The 16006-nt window shown below is 41.5% G+C and overlaps 1 protein-coding gene across 1 annotated transcript in view; it reads right to left on the bottom strand.

The window, feature by feature from the left end:
* Nucleotides 1–727: 727 nt before the first annotated feature.
* The window catches only part of LOC125452713 (collagen alpha-1(IX) chain-like), a 142870-nt gene continuing 127591 nt past the window's right edge, over nt 728–16006 (bottom strand). Inside the window, exons 28-32 of the mRNA XM_059645500.1 lie at nt 15766–15912; nt 15594–15648; nt 4748–4936; nt 4122–4199; nt 728–1888 (exon numbers count right to left, since the gene is read on the bottom strand). Of these exons, the coding sequence (XP_059501483.1) occupies nt 1704–1888; nt 4122–4199; nt 4748–4936; nt 15594–15648; nt 15766–15912 (654 nt within the window). The 3' untranslated portion in view covers nt 728–1703. The remainder of the gene's footprint in view (nt 1889–4121; nt 4200–4747; nt 4937–15593; nt 15649–15765; nt 15913–16006) is intronic.

Raw genomic sequence — 16006 nt, 5'->3', positions numbered from 1 at the left:
TGATGATTGGTTTAAAAAATGAAATACTGTTAAAACTTTTCATCATGCACACATCAGGACAGAATTGTAAGAACATCAAATCTCAGAGGTAACAACAAAACATATTGTGACGAGAGGGTGCTGATTAGTCAATGACTTGCCATGGGGATAACTGCAGGTAATGGCTGTCCCCCAAGCTCCTGTTGGGAGATAAAGTTGTAATGTGTGGGCATGTTCTTTCTGTTTCCTCTGTTTACAGCATGCAGATAAATGTGGGCTCTAACATGCATTAGTGAGCTACGCTGACAGCTGGACTGTTCAGTGAAATCACATCTAAATTCAGACATTATGTTCTGAGTTTTGCAAGCATTGGTTGGTTAAGTAAAGTAAATTGCCTGTCCCAAATGACCAAAGACACTTTGATATATTTCACGAGTCACTGGGGTATACAGCCTACATACCCTCATCTTAGCAATGTTAACATTTTGTATTCTCACAATCCTGTCCGAATGAATTATTCTTTCATATCTCCAGCATTGAGTGTTTCACCATAAATCATCATTATATCCTGACGTAGCAACACCGTTCAAGTGATTTGTGTGCCATGTGTGAACACCTGATTATCTGAACAAGACTATTTCTTTCAAAAGCAAGCAGTATTGTATGATGTCCATTTTTGTAACAAATCAGGATGAAAAGATCTTCAAATTAGTTAAACGATTAAGAAAGAACTTGTTATATTAGTCACTTATTGCAAATAAATGGTGTGATCCTTTTAATCCATTTTTTAAACAAAGAATACAAACACATGTACACTGCAAATCTCTTGTCAAGAAAATAATTTGAAAATGAACAGGAGTGGAAGCTTTTGGATTGTGCTACTACCATTCAACACTTTAAAAAAACTGACCATTCATGAAAAAACATGCACAAATTTATGACATTTTTATTTATTATATTCTTCCAGTACAATGAAAGCATGTCAATTATTAAAATAAATTACGATTTTTTTAAACAAAGTATATCTGTTTCTAGTTTTTATAATTGAGAATACCTAAAGGCCACATAACCCCAGATGACATAAACTTGAGGGCACAAGTTAATAATCACTATCTTTCTTAAATACAAGACCAAAGTTGTTGAGATGAATGTCCATACTTAACTCATTCACCAAGAAAAGATTATGCTTTTCCTTTATTTTTTTTGAAGAATCAGATATTTACAGAGATTTACAGTACACAAGGTATTCAATGTGGTATGTTTCAACATGAACGGTCACTGACAATTACTTCTGTACAAATTAAAATCTTCATGGGGGTTTCCTGTTAAAATGTTTAGTATGCAATACAGTACATACACCCAGAAAAAACCAGCAGAAACAAGTCAATCGATCTCTTAAATTGTGTTTTTTCTAATTCACAACATCAAAAGGAAGATATAATTTCTGAGGTAATTACTTAAAGTGTAACTCACAAGCATGTTTTCTTTGTGGGTATCTCTTAATCTCTCTGCAATTCCAATTGAGAATTATCATATCACAATTGAGTACCATCTGCTGAAATTCGGTCATCAAATACCACTTCCTTGTCATGATAAAACAGTGTTAAAATATAAAAATATTGAATTCCACATTTCAGATTAAGGCCAACGTGGGATTTTTCAGGTTACCTCCTCTTCTATGCAACCTGCTCCACATCCTAACAGCCCCTGGACTTCCTAGTAGTTCATGGTCCTTTCACGTTTTCTGGAGGTGGTGCCCGTAAAGCTTGTGTGCAGGCAGAGGCCTCACAATATCCAGGAATCCCAGCACGACCAGGTGGACCAGGGATACCAGGCTGACCACTCTTTCCAGGTAAGCCCCTGGGACCATCACGACCATCTCTACCAAAGCTATTTTTCCCAGGCTCCCCTATAACACAGGAAAGCAAATGAGATGATCAATATTCTATGCAGAGTACCAACAGATTGCTAACCTTTGGCATTCTATCCTGATTGGTTTACTTCTTAAACAATCCTTCACTATTTCCTCTAATGGGAAATCAAGATCAAGGACCTTAAACCTAGAGCTCATCCATTCTGCAGGAGCACTTTTATCATGTGATGGGTCGTGCAGATCTTCATTCTGTCATGCTATAGTAGATGCTGGGGGACAACTGAAATTTTCTAAACACAGACTGACAAATTTTGGAAACAAACACAGAGAATGCTGCAGAAACTCATCAGGAATACAGCAGAATATAGATAGACTGGAGAGTTGGGCTGAGAAATGGCAGATGGAGTTCAATCCGGGCAAATGCAAGGTGATGCATTTTGGAAGATAAAATTCAAGGGCGAGCTATACATAGAACATAGAACATAGAACATAGAACATAGAACAGTACAGCACAGAACAGGCCCTTCAGCCCACAATGTTGTGCCGACCATTGATCCTCATGTATGCACCCTCAAATTTCTGTGACCATATACATGTCCAGCAGTCTCTTAAATGACCCCAATGACCTTGCTTCCACAACTGCTGCTGGCAACGCATTCCATGCTCTCACAACTCTCTGCGTAAAGAACCTGCCTCTGACATCCCCTCTATACTTTCCACCAACCAGCTTAAAACTATGGCCCCTCGTGCTAGCCATTTCTGCCCTGGGAAATAGTCTCTGGCTATCAACTCTATCTATGCCTCTCATTATCTTGTATACCTCAATTAGGTCCCCTCTCCTCCTCCTTTTCTCCAATGAAAAGAGACCGAGCTCAGTCAACCTCTCTTCATAAGATAAGCCCTCCAGTCCAGGCAGCATCCTGGTAAACCTCCTCTGAACCCTCTCCAAAGCATCCACATCTTTCCTATAATAGGGCGCCCAGAACTGGACGCAGTAAATGGAAAAGTCCTGGGGAAAATTGATGAACAGAGAGATCTGGGTGTTCAGGTCCATTGTACCCTGAAGGTGACAACGCAGATCAATAGGGTGGTCAAGAAGGCATATGGCATGCTTTCCTTCATTGGGCGGGGTATTGAGTACAAGAGTTGGCAGGTCATGTTGCAGTTGTATAGGTCTTTGGTTCGGCCACATTTGGAGTACTGTGTACAGTTCTGGTCGCCACATTACCAAAAGGATGTGGATGCTTTGGAGAGGGTGCAGAGGAGGTTCACCAGGATGTTGCCTGGTATGGAGGTATGAAGAAAAATTGAGTAGATTAGGATTATTTTCATTGGAAAGATGGAGGTTGAGGGGGGACCTGATTGAGGTCTACACAGTCATGAGGGGTATAGACAGGGTGGATAGCAAAAAGCTTTTTCCTAGAGTGGGGGACTCAATTACTCGGGGTCATGAGTTCAAAGTGAGAGGAGGAAAGTTTAAGGGAGATATGCGTGGTAAGTTCTTTACACAGAGGGTGGTGGGTGCCTGGAACGCGTTGCTAGCGGAGGTGGTAGACGCAGACCCGTTAGCGTCTTTTAAGATATATTTGGACAGGTCCATGGATGGGCAGAGAGCAAATGGACACAGACCGCTAGAAAATAGATGACAGGTTAGACAGAGGATCTTGATCGGCGCAGGCTTGGAGGGCCGAAGGGCCTGTTCCTGTGCTGTAGGTTTCTTTGTTTCTTTGCTTCTTTGTCGGGCAGCATTTGTCCAGTGAAATACAGAGTTAACATTTCAAGTCCAGTATGACTTCTTCAGAACTCTTAATTCTCAACGGCAATTACACGAGAAATAAATTCCTCCCCCAAGTGAAGCCAATGTCCCATCAGTAAATTTTTAAAAAGGATTTATATTATACAGAATGATCCACATAGAGCAAATTAAATTGTAAAATTAATTCCTTTACTCAATTTGTCAAACTATTATGATGACATTTACCTATATCTTTTAATAGACTGGGGGTAGATTCAAAAGTGATGATAATCTGTGATCCTTCCCCATTATACTAAACTGACAACACTGGGCATTTTAATATGACTGCACAAGGTGGATCCCATAAAAGGCAATAACCTAGTCATGGTATCTCTAAAAATGGTCACAACTTTCTTACTTGTCTATGAAGAACACAAACGACAATCTCAGAAAAACTGTCTTCAAATCTTTGTAACCCCAAAAAGAAAGTAATAAAGTGAAGCCACTTGAGATGCTAGAATTGTTTTCCCATACCTGGTTGACCTTGTTGTCCTGGAAACCCTCTGGGACCTCTTCCAGGAAATCCTCTATCACCTTTCTCTCCTTGTTCACCTGCATAGAAATTCATGTTGGATAAGAATTATGGACCCAGTGAGGAAACTGTCATTACAAAACAAAATATACAAGTTTAAAAACAGAACAAGTTTAAAATATGTTTTCAATCTTAGGGTAGGTATACCATGCTACTACCAGGTAGAGTAAAAATCTTCATTTTCTTTCAGTAATTTGACAGAACTAGTTGGAATTGAAAAAGAATTACAATGTAGAACAAGGTAAAGAAGTGACTGCAACTTAATGACGCTATGATTAGGCTTTCAAAACGTGTAGATTATGTGAAGAAGAGAAGTCAGAAAGATGGGTACAATTCAAAGAAAGTGCAAGAACAGAGCTTAGCAATTATTTCAAGCTGACATTCATTAGGATGTTCTTGGAGACATCAGTATTACACCAACTACTGTAAGATATAGCGCTTATTCTAAAAAGTTCTCTGCCAATCCAAAACCTTCTATTGTTGACATGTTTGAATAAAAATATAATGCTGTAGTATGTCAATCTTACAGAAGCATGTATGATTACTGTGCTGTTTTGTTCAATCTTACCTTTTTGACCTTTATAACCAAGTATACCAGCTGGACCTTTGAGGCCAGTAAGACCACGAGGCCCTGGTTGTCCAGGGAAGCCATTTTCTCCAGCTGGTCCTGGGGGCCCTGGTGGTCCAGGATGCCCTGGTAAACCCATGATACCAGTTTCAGGTCTCCTCAGGCTGGCAGCCAAATGAGCCAAGTGTTCTGAAGGAGAATACAAATTTGTAAGTTACCCAAAATCAACAAAGTAAACAATATCAATAAGAAGAATTAAAGGTATGTCATATTTTGGCACATAATTTCTTAGCATAACACCATTGTATCACATAGAATATACAGCACAGAAACAGACCAGTCAGCCCAATTATGCCATGTTCGTGGTCCAATGAGCCTCCTCTCATCCCTTTTCATCTAATCATATCAGTAAATTCTCTAATTTCATTCCCTCATTTAGAACATAGAAAATAGAACATTACAGCACAGTACAGGCCCTTCGGCTCTCAATGTTGTGCCAACCTGTCATACCGATCTCAAGCCCATCTAACCTACACTATTCCACGTACGTCCATATGCTTGTCCAATGACGACTTAAATGTACCTAAAGTTGGCGAATCTACTACCGTTGCAGGCAAAGCGTTCCATTCCCTTACTACTCTGAGTAAAGAAACTACCTCTGACATCTGTCCTATATCTTTCACCCCTCAATTTAAAGCTATGCCCCCTCGTGCTCGCCGTCACCATCCTAGGAAAAAGGCTCTCCCTATCCACCCTATCTAACCCTCTGATTATTTTATATGTTTCAATTAAGTCACCTCTCAACCTTCTTCTCTCTAATGAAAACAGCCTCAAGTCCCTCAGCCTTTCATCGTAAGACCTTCCCTCCATACCAGGCAACATCCTAGTAAATCTCCTCTGCACCCTTCCCAAAGCTTCCACATCCTTCTTATCATGCGGTGACCAGAACTGTACACAATACTCCAAGTGCGGCCGCACCAGAGTTTTGTACAGCTTCACCATAACCTCTTGGTTCCAGAACTCGATCCCTCTATTAATAAAAGCTAAAACACTGTATGCCTTCTTAACAGCCCTGTCAACCTGGGTGGCAACTTTCAAGGATCTGTGTACATGGACACCGAGATCTCTCTGCTCATCTACACTGCTAAGAATCTTACCATTAGCCATGTACTTTGCCTTCTGGTTACTCCTACCAAAATGCATCACCTCACACTTGTCTGCATTAAACTCCATTTGCCACCTCTCAGCCCAGCTCTGCAGCTTATCGATGTCTCTCTGCAACTTACAGCATCCTTCGTCACTATCCACAACTCCACTAACCTTAGTGTCGTCTGCAAATTTACTAACCCATCCTTCTACGCCCTCATCCAGGACATTTATAAAAATGATAAACAGCAGTGGACCCAACATCAACCCTTGCGGTACACCACTAGTAACTGATCTCCAGGATGAACATTTCCCATCAACTACCACCCTCTGTATTCTTTCAGCAAGCCAATTTCCGATCCAAACTGCTATATCTCCCACAATTCCATTCCTCCGAATTTTGTTCAATAGCCTATTGTGGGGAAACTTATCGAACGCCTTGCTGAAATCCATATACACCACATCAAACGGTTTGCTCTCATCTACCTGTTTGGTCACCTTCTCAAAGAACTCAATAAGGTTTGTGAGGCACGACCTTCCCTTCACAAAACCGTGCTGACTATCCCCAATCAATTTATCCTTTTCTAGATGATTATAAATCCTATCCCTTATAACCTTTTCCAACACTTTACCAACAACTGAGGTAAGGCTCACTGGTCTATAATTACCAGGGTTGTCTCTACTCCCCTTCTTGAACAGGGGAACCACATGCGCTATCCTCCAGTCATCTGGCACTATTGCTGTAGACAATGACGAGTTAAAGATCAATGCCAAAGGCTGGGCAATCTCCTCCCTGGCTTCCCAGAGGATCCTAGGATAAATCCCATCTGGCCCAGGGGACTTATCCGTCTTCACCCTCTGAAGGATTTCTAATACCTCTTCCGTGTGAACCTCAATCCCACCTAGTCTAGTAGCCTGTATCTCAGTATTCTCCTCGACGACATTGTCGTTTTCTAGAGTGAATACTGTTGAAAAATATTCACTTAAGCGCTTCCCCTATCTCATCTGACTCCACATCTAATATCCTTTGAACGTAACACTGGTATCCATTTTAACTACTCACCAAGTGCTAAGTTATACCTTATGCTGGAATTAGTATATCTAATTTTTTTCTGTATTCAACTTCAAAATCTCAATGCATTCAGATCTTAGTTTTCAATATACGGATTCTTTTCCGGTAACAAAACATTGTGACAGCAGAATAACAGTATTTAGTCAGTTGTAAAGAGAAACATGCTGCCAAAGATTTCCATCTTACACTCTTCAGAACAAATGCAAGGATGTCAAATTTCAAACAGTATCAACAAGCTATAGTACAGGAGAAAATAGTGCTCAAGTTGACTGCGATTGATCTAGGAGCAAGAAGCAGGGAACTGAGGATCATCAAGATCCTTGTTAATTCAAAATAAGGTTCAGTGTTTGAACATATTCTTTCTGTTTACAGAGGATTGGTTGTCACTATAGCCATTAACACACAGAAGTCTTTAGAAAATGCTGCCCAACTACATAATCGCATCAAACATGAAAGCGTTTGTTTTGGGTTTTGCAAGTGCAAACTACTGTTATGAACAACATGAAACAATAACTAAAGAACATTTTGATGGTTTGATCAGTCAATCATTCAGCTGTAACTGGCATAGCAATGGTACTGAATTAATAGACAATGCTGATTAATTGTATGGCAGGCAGAACATCTTTTGGTGATGATAGCAGACTCCTGTGAGTGGAAAATACCAATTTGGCATTCTTGTGTTTGTCCTGATAAGTGAAAGAAGTCACATGGCACCAGGTTATACTGAAACAGGTTTATTTGGAATCAGGCAAGCTTTTGGAGCGCTGTCCCTTTATTGGGTACAACTGACAACGGGGCTGTGCTCTCAAAGTTTTGTCTGATTCCAGATAAACCTGTTGGACTATAACCTATTGTCATATGACTTCTGACTTTGTCCACCCTAGTCCAGCACCTCCACATCACTCATAATTGAAAGATGGAGAACTTTGGGAAAAAAAACTGTTTCTCCTTTCAGCTAGTAAGTTAATTATGTAAAGATTTCATCGAGGTATTTTCTTTGAGTTATGTTTTCATTTTTTTCTCATTTCTGATATCAGCAATCTAATTGTATGGAAGATAATCAGCATGGCTTTGTCAAAAGGAGGTCATGCCTAACAAATCTGCTGGAATTTTTCAAGGAGATGGATGCTGGTAGGGCAGTTGATGTAGTTCGTATGGATTTCAGCAAGGCCTTTAATAAGATCCCACATGTGAAACTGATAAAGAAGGGGATAGGATCCAGGGTAACTCTGCAAAATTATGTGCCAAAAATATGACATGCCTTTAGTTCTTCTTATTGATCCAAAATTGATTTACTGATAGGAGAAAGAGAGTGGTGATAGAAGGCCACATGTGTGACAAGAGCTCAATCTGCTTCAGCACACCATAGGAATCAGTGTTGGGTCTCTTATTGTTTGTGATCTACATAAATGATGTAAATGAGAATGTGGGAGGGACAATAAGTACGTTTGCTAGTGACACTGAGATTAGCTGGCAGGTTGAGTCAAAAGAAAGGTTTTGGGCTACATGAAGATATAAATGGGTTGATTAGATGGACAGATCAATGACATATGGAACTTAGATAAATGAGAGGCGATTCACTGTGGAAGAAGTCATAAGAAAGGGGGATACTCAATGAATGGCAAGACATGAGAAATCTCAGAGGAACAAAGGGATTTTGGGGTGCATATCAGAGATCCCTGAAGGCAGCAGGACAGGTTAACAGGGGGTCAAATAGGTATATAGGACAATAGACAATAGGTGCTGGAGTAGGCCATTCGGCCCTTCGAGCCAGCACCACCATTCATTATGATCATGGCTGATCATCCACAATCAGTATCCTGTTCCTGCCTTATTCCCATTAACCCTTGATTCCACTATCTTCAAGGGCTCTATCCATTTCTTTCTTGAAAGTATCGAGAGAGTTGACCTCCACTGCCTTCTGGAGCAGAGCATTCCATATATCCACCACTCTCTGGGTGAAGAAGTTTATCCTCAACTCTGTTCTAAATGGCCTACCCCTTATTTTTAAACTGTGTCCTCTGGTTCTGGACTCACCCATCAGCGGAAACATGCTTCCTGCCTCCAGAGTGTCCAATCCCTTAATAATCTTATACGCCTCAATCAGATCCCCTCTCATCCTTCTAAACTCAAGTGTATACAAGCCCAGTCGCTCCAATCTTTCAACATATGGTAGTCCCGCCATTCCGGGAATTGACCTCGTGAACCTACGCTGCACTCCCTCAATAGCAAGGATGTCCTTCCTCAAATTTGGAGACCAAAACTGCACACAATACTCCAGGTGCGGTCTCACCAGGGCCCTGTACAGCTGTAGAAGGACCTCTTTGCTCCTATACTCAATTCCTCTTGTTATGAAGGCCAGCATGCGATGAGCTTTCTTCACTGCCTGCTGTAAATGCATGCTTGCTTTCATTGACTGATGTACAAGAACACCTAGATCTCATTGTACTTCCCCTTTACCTAACTTGACTCCATTGAGATAGTAATCTGCCTTCCTGTTCTTGCCACCAAAGTGGATAACCGAACATTTATCCACATTAAACTGTACCTGCCATGCATCCGTCCACTCACCTAGCCTGTCCAAGTCACCCTGTATTTTCGTAACATCCTCCTCACATTTCACACTGTCACCCAACTTTGTGTCATCAGCAAATTTGCTAATATTACTTTTAATGCCTTCGTAAACAGTTGCGGTCCCAGCACCGAACCATGTGGTACCCCACTGGTCACTGCCTGCCATTCCAAAAGGGACCTGTTTATCACTAATCTTTGCTTCCTGTCAGCCAGCCAATTTTCAATCCAACTCAGTATTTTGCCCCCAATACCATATGCCCTAATTTTGTTTACCGATCTTCTATGCGGGACTTTATCAAAGGCTTTCTGAAAGTCCAGGTACACTACATCCACTGGTTCTCCCTTATCCATCTTCATAGATACATCCTCAAAAAATTCCACAGGATTCTGTCCTTAATCAGTTGTGGCATAGATTGTAAGAGCAGGGAGATCATCTTAGAGCTGTACAGAACTTTGGTTAGGCCACAGCTCCAGTATTGTGTGCAATAAGAACAATGCTACTGTACAGTGGAGTGGCCGTAGAGGAAATTCACTAGCATGTTGAATGGTATGGAGCATTTTAGTTATGAAGAGAGGATAGATAGGTTGTTTTCTTTGGAACAGAGTAGTTTGAGGCAGAACCCAATAGAGATGCATAAGAGACTATGAGGAGCATCGACATGGTGAATAGAAAGCAGCTGTACCTCTCAGTTTAAGGGTCAATTACAAGGAAGCATAATTTTAAAAAGAAAGTCAGGAGGTTTCGTGGGATTTGAGGAAAAGGTTTTTCACCAGGGTGCTTGGGGTCTGGAACACTGCCTGATATTTGAGGCAGGAAAACTTACTTGAAGTGTCATAACATTCAAAACTACGGGCCTCATGTGAAAAAGTGGAACCAATATAGATAGAAGTTTATTTCTGGCAGTGCTGACATGATGGGCTGAAGGTCCTCTTCAATATTGTATGATTCAATGATTAAACCATGAGGAATTAGGTTAGCTATTGTGTATTTTCACGTAAAATTGTACAAGCAATATAGATTTGAGAATCACAAGTTTAATTTCTGAATCTGTGGATAACACCATAATGGGGGATATATAGGAGGACTGCAGCAAATTAAAGGAAGACATTAATAAATATAAGCGATGGGTGTATACATTGGCAAATGAACTTTGTGAGGTGGTGCTTTCTGCTTCAGAGAATGTGGAAGCCTCATACTTCTTGAAAAGCAAATTCAAAACAGTGTATCAAAAACGGAATGATCTGGGGCTGCACCTACACAAATCAGTACAAGTAACAATGTGAGTTAATAAGACCGCAAAAATTGCAAATGATCCACTGTGGTTCAAGAGACTTTTTAGAATCCCTGTTGTCTGGAAACAGGCCATTCAGTCCATCAAGCTCACACCAACACTCTGAAGAGCATCCTATCCAGATGTCTCCCTGTAACCTTGCATTTCCCATCACTAACCCACCTATGGAGCAATTTAGAATGGCCAATCAACTTAACCTGCGCCTGTGGGAGTAAATCTGTGTAGACATGAGCTGAAAGTGCAAACTCCACACAGTCGTGTGAGGGTGGAACCAAACCCGGGTCCCTGGCGCTATAAGGCAGTAGTGCTAACCACTGAGCCACCGTCCCACCCCTCAAAAATTCAAAGCTATCAGAGATTATGAGAATAGTGAGGAAAAATGACACTGTTCCAGAAGATCAGCCATGATCTGTTTAAATGGTGGAGCAGCCTAGAGGCATCAAAGGTCTACTCTGCCCCTATTTCCTATGCTCCCTATTACCTCTAACATAGTCCCAGAGAGACAAAATTCAAAAACTGTCAAGTTTGTATTAAATTCCTATCAAACTTTATCCATGGCAATAAAAAGAATATTCAGAAAATGGAGAAGCTGCAGAAGGATATATTAATGTGGCACTGTAACTGAAGGGCCTTACCAGGACAGATTGAACAAGCTGGAGATATTCTCTTGAAAAGCAAGATGAGACTGTAAGGTGCTTGCTTTAAGATTAGGGAATTATTTGACACAATTGGAGCCAAGTGTACACTTAGCAGTGTAGATGAGCAGAAAGATCTCGGTGTCCATGTACACAGATCCTTGAAAGTTGCCACCCACGTTGACAGGGCTGTTAAGAAGGCATACAGTGTTTTAGCTTTTATTAATAGAGGGATCGAGTTCCGGAACCAAGAGGTTATGGTGAAGCTGTACAAAACTCTGGTGCGGCCGCACTTGGAGTATTGTGTACAGTTCTGGTCACCGCATGATAAGAAGGATGTGGAAGCTTTGGAAAGGGTGCAGAGGATGTTGCCTGGTATGGAGGGAAGGTCTTACGAGGAAAGGCTGAGGGACTTGAGGCTGTTTTCATTAGAGAGAAGAAGGTTGAGAGGTGACTTAATTGAAACATATAAAATAATCAGAGGGTTAGATAGGGTGGATACGGAGAGCCTTTTTCCTAAGATGGTGACGGCGAGCACGAGGGGGCATAGCTTTAAATTGAGCGGTGAAAGATATAGGACGGATGTCAGAAGTAGTTTCTTTACTCAGAGAGTAGTAAGGGAATGGAACGCTTTGCCTGCAACGGTAGTAGATTCGCCAACTTTAGGTACATTTAAGTCGTCATTGGATAAGCATATGGACGTACATGGAATAGTGTAGGTTAGTTGGGCTTGAGATCGGTATGACAGGTCGGCACAACATCGAGGACTGAAGGGCCTGTACTGTGCTGTAATGTTCTATGTTGTATGTTCTAAAACAGGCCTTGCCTCTTCTATCCTTCCAATAGCATCCATATTCTGGAACATTGTACTGCCAACCCTGTCGCTTTCTCTGCTATATTTCTGTAATAGGTATGATAACCAATGTTTGAATAATTTATTGGAAATCTTTGAGGAAGTAACAAACAATGTGATAAATGAAGGAATTAGTGCTAGGGCCTCAACTATTTATAATTTATCTCAGTTTCAATGAAGAGACTGAAGGTATCGTTGCTCATCTTGCTGATGACAACAAGATCAGTAGGAAGATTGTAAAGAGGACATAAGTCTACAAAGGGATAATATATCACCTAATCAATTGTTGTACCTGCAGACAAACAGTTAGTGATTCATTCCCTGTACCCCAGAGTTCTGGGATCTCTCTCTATTTGAATAGTATACACCTTTTCTATTGACAAGTTCTTGTTAATTACATATCATGCTCCATCTAAAAATTTTTGTCTATTCCTTTCTTAATTGGAATGTGGGTATCGCTAGCTGGGCCAATATTCATTGTTCTTGAGAAAGTGGTGGTGAGCTGCATTCTTGAACCACTGCAGTCTATTTGGTGTAGGTACATCCAAAATACTGTTAGAGAGGGAATTCCAGGATTTCATCCCATTGACAATGAAGGAATGGTGATATATTTCCAAATCAGAATGGTGAGTGTCTCCAAGGGGAACATGCATCTGCTGCCCTCATCCTTTAGATGGAATTGGTTGTGGGTCCACAAACAGCTTTCATAGGAGCCTTGGTGAATTTCTGCAGTACATCTTGCAGAAATTACTGAGCATCAGGGGTGGAAGGAGTGAATGTTATGGATGTGGTGCCAATCACGAGTACTGCTTTATCCTAGATGGTGTCAAGCTTCTTGAATGTTATTGGTGCTATACCCGTCCTGGCAAGTGGGGAGTATTCCGTACCTTAGGCTCAGTGGATATAGAAATATTGAATCCTTACAGTGCAGAGAGAGATATTTCAGCCCATCCAGTCTGCGACAACCCTCCAAACAGCATCCCACCCAGACTCAGACCCAACACCACACTCTATTCCCATCACCATGCATTAATAATATCTAATCCAACAAGCCTGCCATTCTTTGGACACTACAGGACAATTTAGGATGGCCAACCACCAAACTTGCACCTCTTTAGACTGGGACAGAGATCAGAGCCCTCGGTGAGAATTCACAAATTCCACAGTGTCACCCAAGGCTGGAATTGAACCTGTGTCCCTGGAGCAGTGCTAATCAATGTATCATCAATATACTTTGAGGAATCAGGAGGTGTGTTACTTATTGCAGGATTCCTAGCTTCTGACCTGTTCTTGTAGCCATATTATTTATATGGCTAGTCCAGTTCAGTTTCTGGCCAATAGTAATCTGCAGGATATTGATAGTGGTGGATTTAGTAATGGCAATGATGTTGAACATCAAGTGGCAGTGGTTAAATTGTCTTTTATCGAAGATGGTAATTTCCTGATTCTTGTGGTGCAAATGTTACTTGTTGCTTGAGAACGCAAACCTGGAAACTGTCTAGATCTTGCTGAATTTGGACATGGGCTGCTTCACTATCCGAGGAACTGCAAATGGTACTGAACACTGTGCAGTCATCAGTGAACAACCCTAGCTCTGATGGAGGAAAAGTCTTTGATAAAGCAGCTAAACATTTTGAGTCTGAAATGACTCTTCAATTTGAAAGAAAGGTCATATTGGACTCAAAGTTTAATGCTCCTGAATTGACTATGGACTGGAGGAGATAGATTAGATTCCCTACAGTGTGGAAACAGGCCCTTCAGCCCAACAAGTCCACACTGCCCCTTGAAGCATCCCATCCAGACCCATCCCCCAATAACCCACACACCCCTGAACACTACAGGCAATTTAGCATGGCCAGTCCACCTAACCTGCACATCTTTGGACTGTGAGAGGAAACCGGAGCACCCAGAGGAAACCCATGCAGACACGGGGAGAATGTGCAAACTCCACACAGACAGTCGCCCGAGGCGGGAATCGAACCCGGGTCCCTGGTGCTGTGAGGCTGCAGTGCTAACCACTGAGCCACCGTGCCATCCTGGTAGATAGCAAGAACTGCAAATGCTGGACTCATCCTGATGAAGGGTGTAAACTTGAAATCTCAACTTTCCTGCTCCACTGATGCTCTCTGACCTGTGGTGTTCCTCCAGCTCCACACTGGAATCTGTAATGCTGGGGAACTCTGGTGGAAGCTGAGATTGGATCACTCATTTCTGGCTGAAGATGCTGTGAATGCTTCACCCTTATTTTGCACTTTTGTAGATCTGGATATCTGGGCTCCACCTCCAATGAGTTGTTTAATTGCCCAGCACCATGTGGCAGGACTGCAGAGCTTAGCTTAGAACTTATCTGTTGTATGTGGAATCACTTAGCTCTGTCTATTACTCGCTGTTTTCCTTGTTAAGAACACAGGTAGTTCTGTTTGGTAGCTTCACCAGGTTGACACTTTACTTTTTGTATGGCTAGTACTGCTCCTGGCACCCTTCCTGCATTCTCCATTGAGATCCAAAGTTGGCTTGATGATAATGCTTGAGTATGGGACTATGCCTGGCCATGAGTTGGCAGATTGTGTTACTACTTATGGCCTACGGTACCACAGAGACGTCCAGCCCTGAGTTGCTAGATCTGTTCAAAATTTATTCTATTTTGCACAGGATATTGATCTCACCCTAATCTATTCTGAGATTATGCTTTCTGACCCTAGAATTGTCCGCAGGGGAAACAACTTTTCCACATCTACCTTGTCAAGTTCTCCAAGAAACTTGTATGTTTCAAAAGTCACCTCTGATTCTTCTATATTCCTATGGCTACAGGCCCAAACTATTCAACCTCTCCTCATAAGACAATGCTACTATACTTGGTTTCAACCTACTGAATCTCCTCTGGACTGCCTTCAATGCTATTATATCTTCACTTACCTAAGGAGCCTAAAACCACTCACAATAGTCCAGCAGTGGTCTGACAAGTGTCTTGTGCTGTTTTAGCAAAACATTCCCACTTTGATACTCCATCACCTTTGAAATAAAGGCCAACATTTCATGTGTTACGGTATACATTCTGCATATATTTCAAGTTAGTTATCGTATATCGCAAGTTATTTATGGTATATTCACCTGTCTAAAGTCTGGGTGTGTTAGGTTATAAGAAAAGGGTTGAAGTGAGGAACCACATTGGGTTAACTGGAATTTGGTTACTTTTTATGTTTAAAAATTCTGCATTTTACTTCAGAACAGCAGATCATGGAAATACATTTCAGTGTGAGGGTGAAGTTCTCACCTTGCATTACTCTCATGCACACTTGTTGAATGTGCTGGTCGGTTGGCTCCTTGCCCTAGGAAAGGTCAGTTCAAAAGAAGGATCAGAATAAAGCTAGAACAAAACTCAAAACCTGAGTAAATGTGATAACGCCTTGAACTATGATGAAGCCTAAAATGGTTTTCATAATTACAGGTGGACCCTGTCTCCCAGGTAAGCCCGGAAGTCCGCGGTCTCCTTGTAAGCCCCGTGCTCCGTTAGCACCACGGGGACCCTGTACACCTGGCAGACCACGAATTCCATCTTTACCATGAAGTCCAACCTCACCAGGTTTGCCAATCTGAAAGATTGAAATGAAAAAAAAATCAGAATTGGTGAACAGTTCAAAGTACAAATTCTACTCTCTTGACAGCAGTCTCCAACATTTTCTCACT

Source organism: Stegostoma tigrinum, chromosome 4, assembly GCF_030684315.1.
Source record: "Stegostoma tigrinum isolate sSteTig4 chromosome 4, sSteTig4.hap1, whole genome shotgun sequence".
Lineage (NCBI taxonomy): Eukaryota > Metazoa > Chordata > Chondrichthyes > Orectolobiformes > Stegostomatidae > Stegostoma > Stegostoma tigrinum.
Note: the sequence above shows the minus strand (reverse complement) of the source record. Positions and strands in the feature narration are given on the sequence as shown.